The sequence below is a fragment of the Pantherophis guttatus genome, chromosome 2, assembly GCF_059756535.1.
Source record: "Pantherophis guttatus breed Tessera chromosome 2, ASM5975653v1, whole genome shotgun sequence".
Lineage (NCBI taxonomy): Eukaryota > Metazoa > Chordata > Lepidosauria > Squamata > Colubridae > Pantherophis > Pantherophis guttatus.
Window position 1 is genome coordinate 106,506,132 of NC_142064.1, and position 14,641 is coordinate 106,520,772.

General features: G+C 35.9%; 1 protein-coding gene across 1 annotated transcript in view; it reads left to right on the forward strand.

Moving 5' to 3' along the window:
* CASQ2 (calsequestrin 2) overlaps positions 1 to 14,641 on the forward strand; it is a 96,531-nt gene that overhangs the window by 53,955 nt on the left and 27,935 nt on the right. The window contains exons 3-6 of the mRNA XM_034411163.2: positions 875 to 975; positions 1,669 to 1,780; positions 3,566 to 3,639; positions 12,451 to 12,581. Of these exons, the coding sequence (XP_034267054.2) occupies positions 875 to 975; positions 1,669 to 1,780; positions 3,566 to 3,639; positions 12,451 to 12,581 (418 nt within the window). The remainder of the gene's footprint in view (positions 1 to 874; positions 976 to 1,668; positions 1,781 to 3,565; positions 3,640 to 12,450; positions 12,582 to 14,641) is intronic.

Here is a 14,641-nt window from a genome sequence, read left to right on the forward strand (position 1 = left end):
CACAAACCACCCCCACTTCCCTTCTCCCCTTAACCCCTCCTTACCTTGACTCCGCCTCCTAGGTATATAAGGAGCTGCCTCGAAGTCCAGTTGTAGTTCCAGTAGATCACCTGTGAATAGAATAAGATGTTCTGAATAAATAATTAATGTTAAAAATTAAATATGGTCTATGCCAGTTATTGGGTTAGATCCTCGAATTAAAGTAACAGTTTAGTCTTTATTTAAAAAGCTTAAACAACGTTCAGATTCCATCTTACCTCCCCCTCCACATTACTAGCCCAACCTTAACAAAAAATTAGCATAAGGGAGTTCACAAAAAGCTTATAAATATTTGCCAAACCAGTCTCTCTTTCGTCCTTGATGAGCACTTGCTCTCTCGGAGTTCCGGTCTTCCATTCAATTGCATTCAATTCCCTTCCCCCGCGAATTTAATGCCATTTTAGGTAAAAGATTCTAAATTGTTCTTATACTGCTTCTGTTTAGTTTCGCCTGGATTAAAATACAGATTTATCATTGCAGCAGGTACTAGTTTTGACTTCAACAAGCCAAAGAGTAAATATCTGACAAGCAAGGCGAGAAGTGGCTGGGAGGGGAGGGGCGAGGAGAGGCCAGGCAAGGCAAGGCACCCCTCGACATGAGCAATGTTAAGTTGGCCATGCTCATCCAGTCACATGACTACCCATCCACGCCTACCCAGCCGGTCATTAGAGCAGAGAACCAGTTGTTAAATTATTTGAATCCCACCACTGTTCAGAACCCATAGTGAGCGAAAATATTTAATTGTATCTTATGTAGGAAACGTGACTTGTGTTATCCTTCACTCACACTGCAGCACTGATCCATGTATTTATTTGCATTTTTGTCTTTTTTCTAGGTTTGGATGAAGAAGGAAGCCTATATATCTTTAAGGAGGATCATGTAATAGAGTTTGATGGGCAAATGTCAGCAGATGTCTTGGTTGAATTCCTATTGGATGTAGGTTCATCCTGTTTTCCAGTAGAAATAATATATTATCATTAATGCTAGTTACAGAGATGTTCTTTTGCCAAGGAACACAAATAATATAGTGGAATGCAAATCATCTATTTTAAGTTAAAGAAACAAACATTATTTCCATTCAAAACTAATGGTATCTATTATAAAGAATAATTGTCAAAATACTACTTTTAGATGGGCCCAAACTAATAATAATAAATAAATTATTCTCAATAAATTCCTGAAGAAGATCAAACTCAGCCACTCGATTTCACATGTTTAAAACAGAAGTTCTAGTATTTCAAGGATTCAGTATTTCAAGGGTTGTCCATTCCAGTACAGTCTATTTTTATAGATCCCCAAATTGATAGTCAAGCCCACTTTTTAAATGGCATAATACCTTGTGGCATAAATTGCATCCTCTTTAAAGCATACAAAAATGTTGTGGGGCAACTTAGTCACAGGTGGATTTATCTGTGAATATATAGGGTAAGTGTACAAGCTAACTGAGCCACTGACCCACATTATGCTGTGATAGTGAGTTTTTTAAAGTTTCTGTTCATGTTCTCTTTGGTGACAAACAATAATGTGACATAGACACTGAGACTACAACTTTCCTTGGATTCAGCATGAAGTTTTCCATCATTGCCTTTGTGTTAAGTTGTTCCTGTCAAAATTCTTTCTTCCTGACAGCTGATGGAAGATCCTGTAGAAATCATTAACAACAAACTGGAAGTTCAAGCCTTTGATCACATGGAGGAGGAGATCAAACTTATTGGCTACTTCAAAGGAGAAGATTCAGAACGTGCGTTCTAAGTCATGATGAAATCTGAAGGGAGCTGGAAAGCAATATTATTTTTTTCCTTTGGTTGAAATGAATTGATATGTTTCTTAAAACATTTATACATACTTTACAGCATGCACTGTGTGTAGCCCTGCGTAGAATAGTACAGATGTTCAAAGTAGGTATATATTTTCTGTCCTTGCCCAATCCTCAACACACTCATCCAAGGTTTGAACAGCTCCTTACATTACAAGGCAATGAGCTCTGTTACATCTACAGCTAGTCCTCAATTTACAACAATTCATTTAATGACTGTTCAAAGTTACAATGACAAAAATGTGACTTATGCCCATTTTTCACAGTTTACGACCTTTGCAGCATCCCCATGATCATGTGATCAAAGTTCAGATACTTGGCATCTGGTTCATATTTATGAAAGTTACACAATTTTTGGCTCAATTGTGGTAGTAAGTCGAGGACTACCTGTACTCCAATGTATTTGGGTCTCTGAGACTATGATTCTGTATACACTAAATTAGAAATGAGGTACTTTCTGTGTGGCAATATTAAAAAAACAAACAAACTGAAGTGTGATTCTCTCCACTAGATTGGAAATGCAGTACAAGTAAATAAAAATTGGAACCCAAAGCGGAATGACTCAGGGACCAGAGGGAATTGGGCATGCACCCACTAGATAAAAGATACTGATTAGGAACTTTGGAGAATAAGTCAACCCCCCACTTCTCATTGGCAGCCTCCTATGTATCAGAAGACAACTATCATGTCACCCCTAATTCTTCTCTTCATTAGGCTAGAGTGACATACATAGTTCCCTTAGCTGTTCCTAGTGGAATTTATCCTGCAGTCCCTTATCATCTTAGTTGCTCTTCTCTGCACTTTTTCCCCTGGTCTCAGCATCTTTCTTGTATCATCGTGACCAGAATTCGATGCAGTATTTCAAGTGTGGCCTCACTAGTGCAGTATAACTTCATTCAATAAAATCCTTGAACTAAGAGATGAGTCATAGAAATTTATAGCAGAGAACATATAATGATATTACTGTAATTTATTTTTCCTACCTTTTATTTAAATTTAGAATGCTTTTTCACCACATAAAATATGTTTATGAGATTAAGACACCAGGTTTGAAACCAGGAGACCATGAGTTCTAGTCCCATCTTAGTCATGAAAGCCAGCTGGGTGACTTGGGCCAGTCTCTCTCTTTCAACCCAACTCATCTCATAGGGCTATTGTAGAGAAAATAGGACATGGAAGATGTGTTGGGTACGTTTGCTGCCTTAGGTTATTTGTAAAAATAATAAAGGCGAGATGCAAATAAATAAATAAATTTAGTATCCTAACTTGAGCCACTATAGTCCTGATGTATGAAAAATTATCCCAAAGTTTATTTATTTATTTGTTGGTTCGATTTAGATACCCCCCTTCTCCAGAGACTCAGGGCGGCTTACAATGCATTAAGCAATAGCCTTCATACTTTTGTATATACCTGCTTAGTAAGGCTTTCGCCCCCCCTCAAAGTGGTGTTCTTTTTTATACAAAGTCAGCTTATTGCCCCCACAAACCGGGTCCTCATTAAGTTTCATTAATTATTCACCCAAATGTTTTTCTGAGGTCTGTATTGCTTATAGTAAGCCATTTTTATATAATTTACCTGTACATAATATTTTTAACAATATTTCACAATGAGTGATGGCTAGCATATGAGCTACAGTGATACAAAATATTGTATTGATCTTAATTTAAACAAATAAAATGTGATTCTTTTTTCTTTTTCCTCCTTCTCAGATTACAAAGCATTTGAAGAGGCAGCTGAACACTTCCAGCCTTATGTCAGGTTCTTTGCCACATTTGACAAAGGGGTAAGGACATAAAGATTCCCATGCTGATCTGGTGATTGAGAAAGTGGTAATCTTTTTTTTAAAGTTTTTTTTATTTTTTACACAAACACACATACAAACATACAATGTATTTTTTCTGAACAGAGTATTTGGCCAATTCACAAATTTAAACAGTTTTTAGTCATTTCAACTAAATTTACAATTTCTATACTTCCTTTTTGCCATGATATTTATTTACATCTATTTTTTTAAAACCAATATTACCCTTCATTCTCATCTCTGATCTTAACCAAATTCAATTTTTCCCTTCTATTCTATGTTGTACACCTTCCCATTGTCATCTATTTTTATATCCATCATCAAATTAATTAATTATGTGGTGTTACAATTGTTCATTTCTTATAGGAATAATAAACCCACTTATTTTATAACATTCATTTCCTTAGGTAATACAATCCAACATTTTAGTATAAATCAGTTAGTTATAGAACTATCTTTTTTCTTTGTATATTCAAAAATATAGACATGGATATTCCAATTATTTGCATTTTCATGCAATCCAACTTCTTATAAATCAATTAATTATGTAACCATCTTTTCTTTTACATGATAATAATAAACCAAATAGTTTCCCCATATGTTCCTCCAAACCACAACTTAATCATTTCTGCTGTCACCACAATATGCAATTAAAAATATTTCAATTATTACAATTTGCCTAGTTAAATTTTAATATGTTCTAGCTGTTATCCTCTAATCATATAGCTTTCCCCATATATTGCTCAAAACCACAACTTAATCATTTCTACTTTCACCACCCTATACCATTAAAGGTATTTCAATTGTTACAGTTTAAACTTATTCATATTTCTAAAAATTTATCATTATCTAAGTTTCAAAAATGCAAATAAAAATATTCTAATTATTATTCAATTCATTTTTACAGTCATATGATTTTCCATTATTTCTTACTACAATTCATATTTCAATTCTAAGTATATATAGCATATTCCTCTTTCATTTCTTTCTCCTTTTCTCCCTTTTCATTTTAATTTTTGCCTTTTTCTTTCCCCTTTTTTTCTTTTGAGCTTTAAAATCAAGGGTGAAATGCTCCCGGTTCGGACTGGATCGCCCGATCCGGTAGCAATGGTGGCGGGTGGTTCGGAGAACCGGTAGCAAAAATCCCTGCACACACCCCCCCCCAATGCCCAGCTGAGCCGCACAATCATCAGAGGCTTTTTTTTAAAAGTTTTTTTTAAGTTTTTTATTTTAAACACATTAAAAACACATTAAAAATCAAACATATACATACAACAAAAAGTAACACAAAAAAGAAAAATATCACTTTTCTTTCAGCTATACACAGCGTCTGCTCTTTCTATACATCAATATTTACAAATATTTAAGTATATACTTATTTGACGTTCATTTTCTACTTTATATCATTTCCTCTTTACTAACAAAGGATCATACACATTTTCCCCCTCCTTTCTTCATCATTTAACTTATTTCCTTATGTTTCAACCATTCATACCATCTACTCCAAACCTTATAATACTTTGATTCTTCTTTCCCCTTAATTTCTTTAGTTAATTTATCTAATTCTGCACATTCTAGAATTTTTTAAATTAAATCCTCTTCTGTTGGTAGTGTTTCCTTCTTCCAATATTGTGCGTATACAATACGTGCTGCAGTCAATATATGCAATATAAGGTACTGTATTTCTTTAGTATAGTTGTCTATTGAGATTCCTAACAGAAATTGTTCCGGTTTTCCCTCTATTGGGTTCTGAATTATTTCTACTAGCCAAGTTTTGATTTTCTTCCAGAATTTTTGTGCCATCGTACAGGTTCACCATTGATGATAGTATGTTCCGTAACCAGTCTTGCACTTCCAACATTTCGGGGAGTTGGTAGGGAACATTTTCGCAATTCTGGCCGGTGGGAGGTGCCATCTATAAAACATTTTCATCTGGTTTTCCTTGTATGCTGTCGCAATTGTTAGTTTCATGTTCGTTTTCCACATCCTCTCCCACTTCTCTAGTTCTATCACATGGGTAAAGTTTTGTGCCCATTTGATCATCGTGTCTTTCACCGTTTCCTCTTCCATTTTATATCGAATTAGAAACTTGTGTAGTCTACTTATTAGTTTTCGATCATTCCCTAGTATGATTTTATCTAATTCTGTTTCTTCTAGTCGGACTTGATCTAGTCGGACTTGATCTCTGTGTACTTTGAATTTATCTGCAGATATGTCCACCATTGCACTTCTCTTCCTAAGTCCAGTTCCAATTCATTTCTAGTTTTTAATATTCCCCTCTTAGTTATTATGTCTCTATACCTAATTAATTTTGTCCAGTCTACTAAATTTGGATATGTTAAAGTTTCCTCTGGGGAAATCCAAGACGGGATTTGTATATAATGCTGTTTTTTAATTTTATTCCAAATTATTAGTAAAGAATTCCTAATTGTGTGCCTTCTAAAGTATCCATAAATATTTTGTTTTCCTCCCCACAAATATGAGTGCCACCCTATAGTTAGATCATGTCCTTCTAATGTTAGCAGCCTTTTATTTTCCAATTCCATCCACTCCTTTATCCAAACTAATCCTGCTGCTTGATAGTAGATCTCCCAATCTGGGAGGGCGGCTCCTCCTCTCTCTCTGGTATCTTGTAATACTTTTAACCTAATTCTAGGCTTCTTTCCTTGCCAAATAAATTTTGTAGTTAATCTATTTAATAAGTCGAAAAAATTTTCTCCCATTTTTATCGGAATAGTCTGGAAGAGGAATAAAATTTTGGGCAAGATGTTCATTTTTATTACTGCCACTCTTCCCATCCATGAAATCTGCAACTTTGTCCAGTTTTCCAAATCTTTCCTAATTTGCTCAGTTAATTTATCATAGTTTTCTTTTTTAATTGAGGAACTTCTTGCCGTGAACCAGATTCCCAAATATTTAATTTTTTTTGTTGCTTGGATATTCATAATCCTTTCTAATTCTGTCTCCTGGTTTTTTGTAAGATTTTTAGTTAGTAATTTTGATTTATTCTTATTAATTTTTAACCCTGCTATTTCACCAAATTCTTCTATTTTTCTAATCAGTTTGGGGCCAGATTCTAAAGGTTTCTCAATGATAAAGACCATATCTTCTGCATATGCCTGGACTTTGTACTCCTCACTTTTAATTCTCAGGCCCTTTATTTCTTTATCTTCCCTAATTTTATTTAAAAGTGGCTCCAGTGCTAGAATAAAAAGAAGTGGGGAGAGTGGGCAGCCTTGTCTTACTCCTTTTGTTATTTCAAAGCCTTTTGTCATATCCTGATTAATCAATGCCTTTGCGGTCTGTGTTGAATAAATTTTCCCAATCATTTGTCCAAATTTTTGTCCATAGTCCAATTTCTGTATTAATTGTGTCATGAAGTTCCAGTTCAAATTGTCAAAGGCCTTTTGCGCATCAAGGAAAACCAGTGAAAATTGTTTCTCTGCATGTACCTCATAATACTCTAATATATCTACTATCATCCGTGTATTATTTTTGATTTGCCATCCTGGGAGAAAACCACTTTGGTCCAAATGTATGTGTTTGTTCAGAATCACTTTTAGTCTATCTGCAATTATTGACATAAATAATTTATAATCGGAATTCAGTAGAGAGATAGGTCTGTAATTTTGTATTAGTTGTGGATCTGAATCCTCCTTATGAATCAATGTAATTAGAGCTTCTGACCAGGATTTGGGTGTTTTTGTCTCTTGCAATACTTCATTAAATATTTCTATCATAAATTCTCCAGTCTGTTCTATCATATTTTTATATAGTTCTATCAGTAATCCATCTGGGCCTAGGGATTTATTATTTTTTTTGTTTTTTCATTGCCATTCCAAATTCGGTTTCGGAGATTGGTCTATTCAATGTCTCTTTCTGTTCCTCTGTCAGCTTGCAAACATTTATTTCCTCTATATATCTCTGTATTTCAGTTTCCTTTTTTTGTTCCTGAGTATACAGTTTGGAGAGGAAGTTATGTACTATTTTTTTTCCCTTCTGTTTTGTAACATACTTCCCCTTCTTCATTCTTCAAGCATTGTATCATTCTTTTTTCTTTTTCTTTTTTCAGCTTAAAAGCTAGCCATCTACTTATTTTGTTTGCATGCTCAAAATGGTTTTGTATCGCTGCCTTTATTTTCAGAGCAATTTCTTCCTGTGTAATCAAGTTTAATTTGTGTTTAATTATTCTCCATTCCTCTTTAAATTTCTTATTTTGCAGATCTTAATATAGTTTTTCCTCTATTTTTTGGAGTTCTTCCTGTAATTTATTTTGTTGATATCTTTTCTTTTTTTTACTTTTAAAAGCATTTTTTCTACAACTTCTTCCGCTGAAAAAATGCTTTTAAAAGTTAAAAAAAAAGCCTGTGATGATCGCGTGGCTCAGCTGGGATCTCAGAGGCTTTTCAAAGCATTTTTTTCTGAACCTCTTCCGAGGAAGAGGTGGTTTAAAAAATGCTTTGAAAGTCTCTCTGATCATCCCAGCTGAGTTGCCTGATCATTTAAAAAAATGCTTTGAAAAGTCTCTGTGACGATCAGGCAACACAGCTGGGATCGTCAGAGCCTTTTCAAAGCATTTTTTTAACCACCTCTTCCCCGGAAGAGGTTGCAGAAAAAAATGCTTTAAAAGTCTCTCTGACGATCCCAGCTGAGTTGCCTGATCGTCACAGAGACTTTTCAAAGCATTTTTTAAAATGATCAGGCAACTCAGCTGGGATGATCAGAGAGACTTTTAAAGCATTTTTTTCTGCAACCTCTTCAGCAGAAGAGGTGGTTAAAATAATGCTTTGAAAAGGCTCTGATGATCCCAGCTGTGTTCCTGATCGACAGAGGCTTTTCAAAGCATTTTTTTGCATTTGCAGAAAAAATGCTTTGAAAAGTTAAAATAAAAAAAAAAGTTGGCCACGCCCACCCAGTCACATTACCCACCACCACCAAGCCATGCCCACAGAATCGGTAGTAACAAATTTTATATTTCACCCCTGTTTAAAATCTTGAACTCTCTTATTTTGCCCTATATTTCCCATCTCTTTTCTCTTTTTTTAATTTCCCCACTGTTTACCCCAAAGTAATCATTCTGTATTTCAAAGTCCTGGACTCTTCTATTTTGCCCTGTATTTCCTGTTGCTTTCCACTCTTTTTCTCTCTTTTTTATCTTTTCACTGTTAATCCCAGTGTAATCATTTAAGTTTTTTATATTCTTTCTATTCCACCCTTCTTTCCTTCGTCTCTTTCCACCCTCTCTGTTTTTTCCATTGTTAATCCTAATCTCTAAAAACCTCCTTTTTATTGTTACTATCCACATATTCAATTAATTTTTCATAATTAATCTTGTTGTCTTTATCTTCCTCTTTATTTTCAGTCTCTGTGTCTTGCTTCTCCGTCTTTGTTTCCTTGTCAGCTTGAACATGCTCTATCTCAATTTTTGGGTCCTCAGGTTTCAATTCTCCATGTAACATTGTAATTATTTCTCTTATTTCCGTTTTCCATGACAAGTACATCATTTTCATCATTTTTCTAATTTCCTGCGCCATTTTATTCTTTCTGGGTTGGTATTATTCCAATTTTAAAAGTTTCGTTGTATTCCTTTTTTTTTTCAAAGTCAAGCTGCTTGCAGACAAAGAAATCCTCCCCAAAATCCTCCCCTTCTCACGGCTGTTATCATTAATAAAGTTCAAAATTTTCTAAAACAAAGGTTCCAAATTGCAATGCTCTTTTTTCTCCTGAAGGTATATCTTTGCAGTCCACAATTCCTATCAGTTGTCTGACAAAGTATCCATTTTGTTTCAATCCACGTTAACAATCTTTACTAGCTTCTCTTTTCTTCTTTTTAACTTTGAAAATGCCAAATCAGTTTTATAGTCCAGTCCGAATTAAACAGCACTTTTCTTCTCTCTCTTTTTTCTTTTCTTTAGACAGCATTTCTGTTACAGGGTTTATTGTCCACTTTCTCTTTTGTTTTTCTTAAAATTCAAAAAAAGGATCTGTTTATTTTCTTTCCAATCCTTTAGCCAATTTTGGGGTTATTTCTTCTAGTTTTTAAAGTTTTCTAAATAATTTTATTCAAAAGTCAATTTTCTTTTCGGGTTTTTGTCCCTTTAAATTGCGCTTCAGACATCTCTTTTCTTCCCCCTATGCCCGTTAGCCGCTATTTTTACGCTGGGGTTTTTTCAGGTTTAAAAGGTTTTTTTATTGTTGCTTCGCCTATGGGTTGGCTGTCACTCACCCAGCTTCAAAACTCCGTTCCAGTCACCACTCCTGCTCAATACTTAGCCCGGTTGCCCCAGCTTCTTGACAGCCGCAATGGCTGCTGCCTCTGCTGCCGAATCGGAGAGAGTTTCCTCTGACCTTCGAGGAACTTGCCTGTTCCTCTTGGTCTTCCGAGGTGCCTCTCCTTCGTCCCTGTCCCTATAGGACGGTTCCGGTCCGAAGACCCCTCGGCAGTGGTTTGTCAGTCCGGGTTTTCACGGAGCTCATTGGAGCCTGCTAATTCCCTGACTGTCTCACCGCAACGCTTCCGGTCGAATCTAGAAAGTGGTAATCTTGAAGCTCTAAGTGCATTTTATGATTCTGATTATTTGGAATTATTCAGTCAGCCTTATAGCTAGAATAAGGTACTGTTTGGGTTATTTTGGTAGATGGACTATGTCAGAAATTGAATTATGGTGAGGAGAAAGAACATGACCATTCTGGTTCTGTTGGACCTCTTGGCATGTTTTGTATGTGTCCTTTTCTGTTCTCAGATTTTCATTAAGGTTTTGTGCAGTCATACTGACTTTGGCTTAACTCCAAGGGTTGTGTTTGACTATAACTTCAGCTATACATGATCTGGCTATATTCAGCTATACATTGTCTGGTGGGCTGAGTCGAGAGTGACTGGGCCAAAGTCACCTGCTGGCTTTCATGCCTTAAGATCAGACTAGAATTCACAATCTACTGGCTTCTACTCTGGTGCCTTAACCACTAAACAAAACTGGATCGCCTTCACTTTATTTTGGAAGATATAGTGCATGTCTTCTCTTTGGTTCAGCAGCAGTAGTAAATAACAACAATGATACTCTTTTCATTTATTTCTTTATTTTGTGCAGCATTGTTAAGTTAATTTGTTTGGATTTTTGAGCAAGAAAAGGTATTTTTAACATATAACGTAATCCCTCATTTTCTGTGTCTTCTGTTCTTTTTGCACAGTTAGTATATTTCATCTACTATAATCTACTATAATCCTGCTGTGGGATCACCTTTCCAGGTCTCTATTAGATCTATTTATAATATTTGCTTTCTGTCCTAAAAGCATAAGTTCATAACATTTACGTACATTCTGAATATGAATGTATAGACAATGAAGGCCATTAAATTATGAGCCAATATTCTAACTTTTTTTTTATTTCAGAGAGCCTATTTCAACAATATTTTCAGTTTCTACAACACATATGTTCTTGATTCATGATTCTCATTTTAGTGAAGGAAAATTCCAAAATGTCCTTTATAAAAGAGCCTTGATAGTACAGTGGTCTACGCACCCTGTTATTAACACAGCTGCCTGCAATTTACTGCTGGTTCGAATCTCTCCAAGGCTCAAGGTTGACTCAGCCTTCCATCCTTTCTAAGGTAGGTGAAATGAGGACCCAGTTTGTGGGGGCAATAAGCTGACTTTGTATAAATATATAAAAGTATGAAGGCTATTGCTTAACGCATTGTAAGCCGCCCTGAGTCTCCGGAGAAGGGCGGCATATAAATCAAATTTAAAAAAAAAACAAAAAACGATTGGTTATGCCCCTTGCAAGTCAAATACAGAAGAATCCTTAAGTTCTGGGTTATTATATAGGCTGTTTTATATAGTAGAAATATTATACCTCTTTTAGTGGACTCCTCAGGATGTAGAGATTATTTTTACGAATACATTACTATTGTTGGCTGATCAATATGACTGTACAGTGGTGCTGGTCTAAAAACCAAGAGACTGTGAGTTTTAGTTCCACCTTAGGCATGAAAGCTACTCTAGCTGGGTGACCTTGGGCCAGTCATTCTCTTTCAGCCCAACCTACCTTATAAGTATTATGTGTTTTTGTTGTGGAGAAAATTGAAGAAAAGTATATTATGTATGTTCACCAGCGAGCTTATTTCATGCAGTTAAGCTGCTATTGTAGCATCATGCCTTTAGAAATACTATTTGTAGTGTCATAACATATGAAGTTTCATAACAAAAAATATAAAAAATCTTGTGCGTTTTTGTTTATAAGATAAAAATTATATACTGAGCATTATATGCGAGTGCAACTATACTTTTGCTTTCTAACTTTCAAAACAGCTTTGCTGATGACATGGAGTTTAAACTGAAAAATCAGATGGAATACTTTTAACGTTTGAAAAATATTCATATAATATTGATCAATAATATCAATAATCAATATTGTCAAGACAAGAACAATGCATGGAAACTAAGCAAGGAGAGAATCAACCTAGAAATAAGGAGAAATTGCCTGACAGTGACAACAATTATTCAGTGGAAGCCTTCAAATGTTATGGGTGATCCATCACTGGAGGTTTTTAAGAAGAGACTGGACAGCCCTTTGTCTGAAATGCTATAGGATCTCCTGTTTGAATACGGGGCTGGACTAGAAGATCTTTAAGGTCCCTTCCAACTCAGTTATTCTATGTTTTATGATATATCCTAAACATTTAAAATGTATTTTTCAGAAATAGAAATTACTATTGTACATCTACAATATACCATACTTTTCAGCAAAATAAATTACAATAATTTATCAATGTAACATTTCCCATTTCTTATAGGTGGCCAAGAAATTGGGCCTAAAGCTAAATGAGGTGGATTTTTATGAACCATTTATGGATGATCCCATCCGTGTTCCTGACAAGCCATATACTGAAGAAGAATTGGTTGTGTTTGTGAATGAGCACAAAAGGTACAGAGAATGGCATAAGGATCATTTCACCTACATTTCCACCAATTATCTATCTATCTATCTATCTATCTATCTATCTATCTATCATCTATCTATCTATCTATTATCTATCTATCTATCTATCTATCTATCTATCTAATTTATATACAGTAGCTGCCTACTCACTCACAGCGACTCTAGGTGGCTTACAAGCAATAAAACACAAAATAGAAAAAAAACAAAAAACAATAACCCCCTGCCTGATGACAACACAGTCAAAAAAGTCATTTGGTGGACTCCATCCCACTCTAGGTTCCCCAGGCCTGCTGGCAAAATCTTCAGGGCCTTACGAAAGAGTGTCAAAGTGGAGGCCAGTCTAATTTCTGAATGGACAATATTCCAAAGGGTGGGAGCCACCTTTATGAAGGTACTTTTTCTGGATCTCACCAGATGTACCTCCTTAGAGGATGGGACCCGCAACAGTCCTTGGCTGCCTACTCTAGTGGGTTGGGTAGATGTAACTGGCAAGACATGGTCCCTCAGATAACCTGGCCTCAAGCTGGTTGGGCTTTAACCAGCACCTTGAATTGCACCCGGAAGCAAATCGGCAACCAATGCAGCTCCTGCAGGAGACGCGGCACATGTGCACATCAAAGTCTGCACAAAACCATGCATGTTGAATTCAAGTATCAATCATTGAAAAATAGTGAATTTATATTTCTTCCCTCCTGAGCTTGGTAGAGTTATTATATCTAGAGTTGATTAATGGCTAGTGTTTTGAAAACTTCATTTTTGTCATGTACTTCCTAAAACCTGGAGAAAGTTAGCATATATTTGGTAACTGAAAAGGAGGATCTAATGGCTGGATGCTTTCAAGATTTCTATTGTGAAAAGTACTCTATCTGTATTCTATCTGTGAAAAGTACAAAACAGTGGAGATCTATTAAGCCTTCCCCTCACAACACTGTAATCCACAGTGTTTTGTCTACATTCGCTACCCTATTCATTTCAATGTTCATTTGAATATCCAGTTCACATAAAGATTTTGCTATTCAACTTTCCTCTCAGGAAAAGAATCCGTTCTACCTACCTAGGTAGTAGAGGAAACAAGGATGGAAAAGGGTATATAATACCTTGAGCCTGATAGAATCAGCCCTACACACTGCTCTTGTTCACGTTAATACCATCTGCTGATGCTTTTCTCTGAATGTCCTCCAGTCCACAGGTGAAATTCAGCCGGTTCTCACCGGTTCGCCCAAACTGTTAGTAAATTGCTTATGCAGTTCAGAGAATCGGTTAAAAATAAAGTGTAAGAGAGGTTTTTTTCTCTCTCTCTCCCTTCAGTTAATAGCTCCACTTAACAGTTGCAGCTGGAATGCAGCCAATACATGCTGAATCAAGACAATAAACAACAGAAACTGACAGGATTAGGGCAGGGAAACCCATCAATCACCCATCTAGGGATGGGATTAACCTCTTCCCTTCAGGACGAAGGACAAGATTACAAACATTTTCATTATAAAGAGTATTAAGTAACACTTCTGTGATCAGCTGATACTCCCTGAAGTTTCCCAAGACCTTTTATAGCTGCTGCAGTGTTGGCTACTTCTTGTTTCTTCCTGGGGGAAAAAATACAGGAGAGGACAATGATGCAGCTTGATCATACAGGCCGTGAATTTAATGCATGTGTGGTCCAGCCAGCTGTATTGCTTCTGCTGTGAAGCACCCAATTTAGAACATAGAGAACATAGAATAATAGATTTGGAAGGGTTAATGGCTTTTGGCAGCACGCCCAGGCTTCCAATTGGCCTGAGCAACTGCTCTTAGTTTCCCTCTCAAATGCTGCATTTGCTTTGGTGTTGACTTTTTTAAAAAAGGGGAATGGCTGTTTTACGTTTTCTGCATTGTTTTAGTGGTTCCTGGCACTGTCCTTTTGGGGTGTACTCAGTGGTGGGTTTCAGCCAGTTTGCACCACTTCGGGAGAACCAGTTGTTAACTTTCTGAACAGTTTGGCAAACTGGTTATTGGAAGATATCATTAGGGCAGAAAAATTGTTGTTAAATTACTTGAATCCCATCACT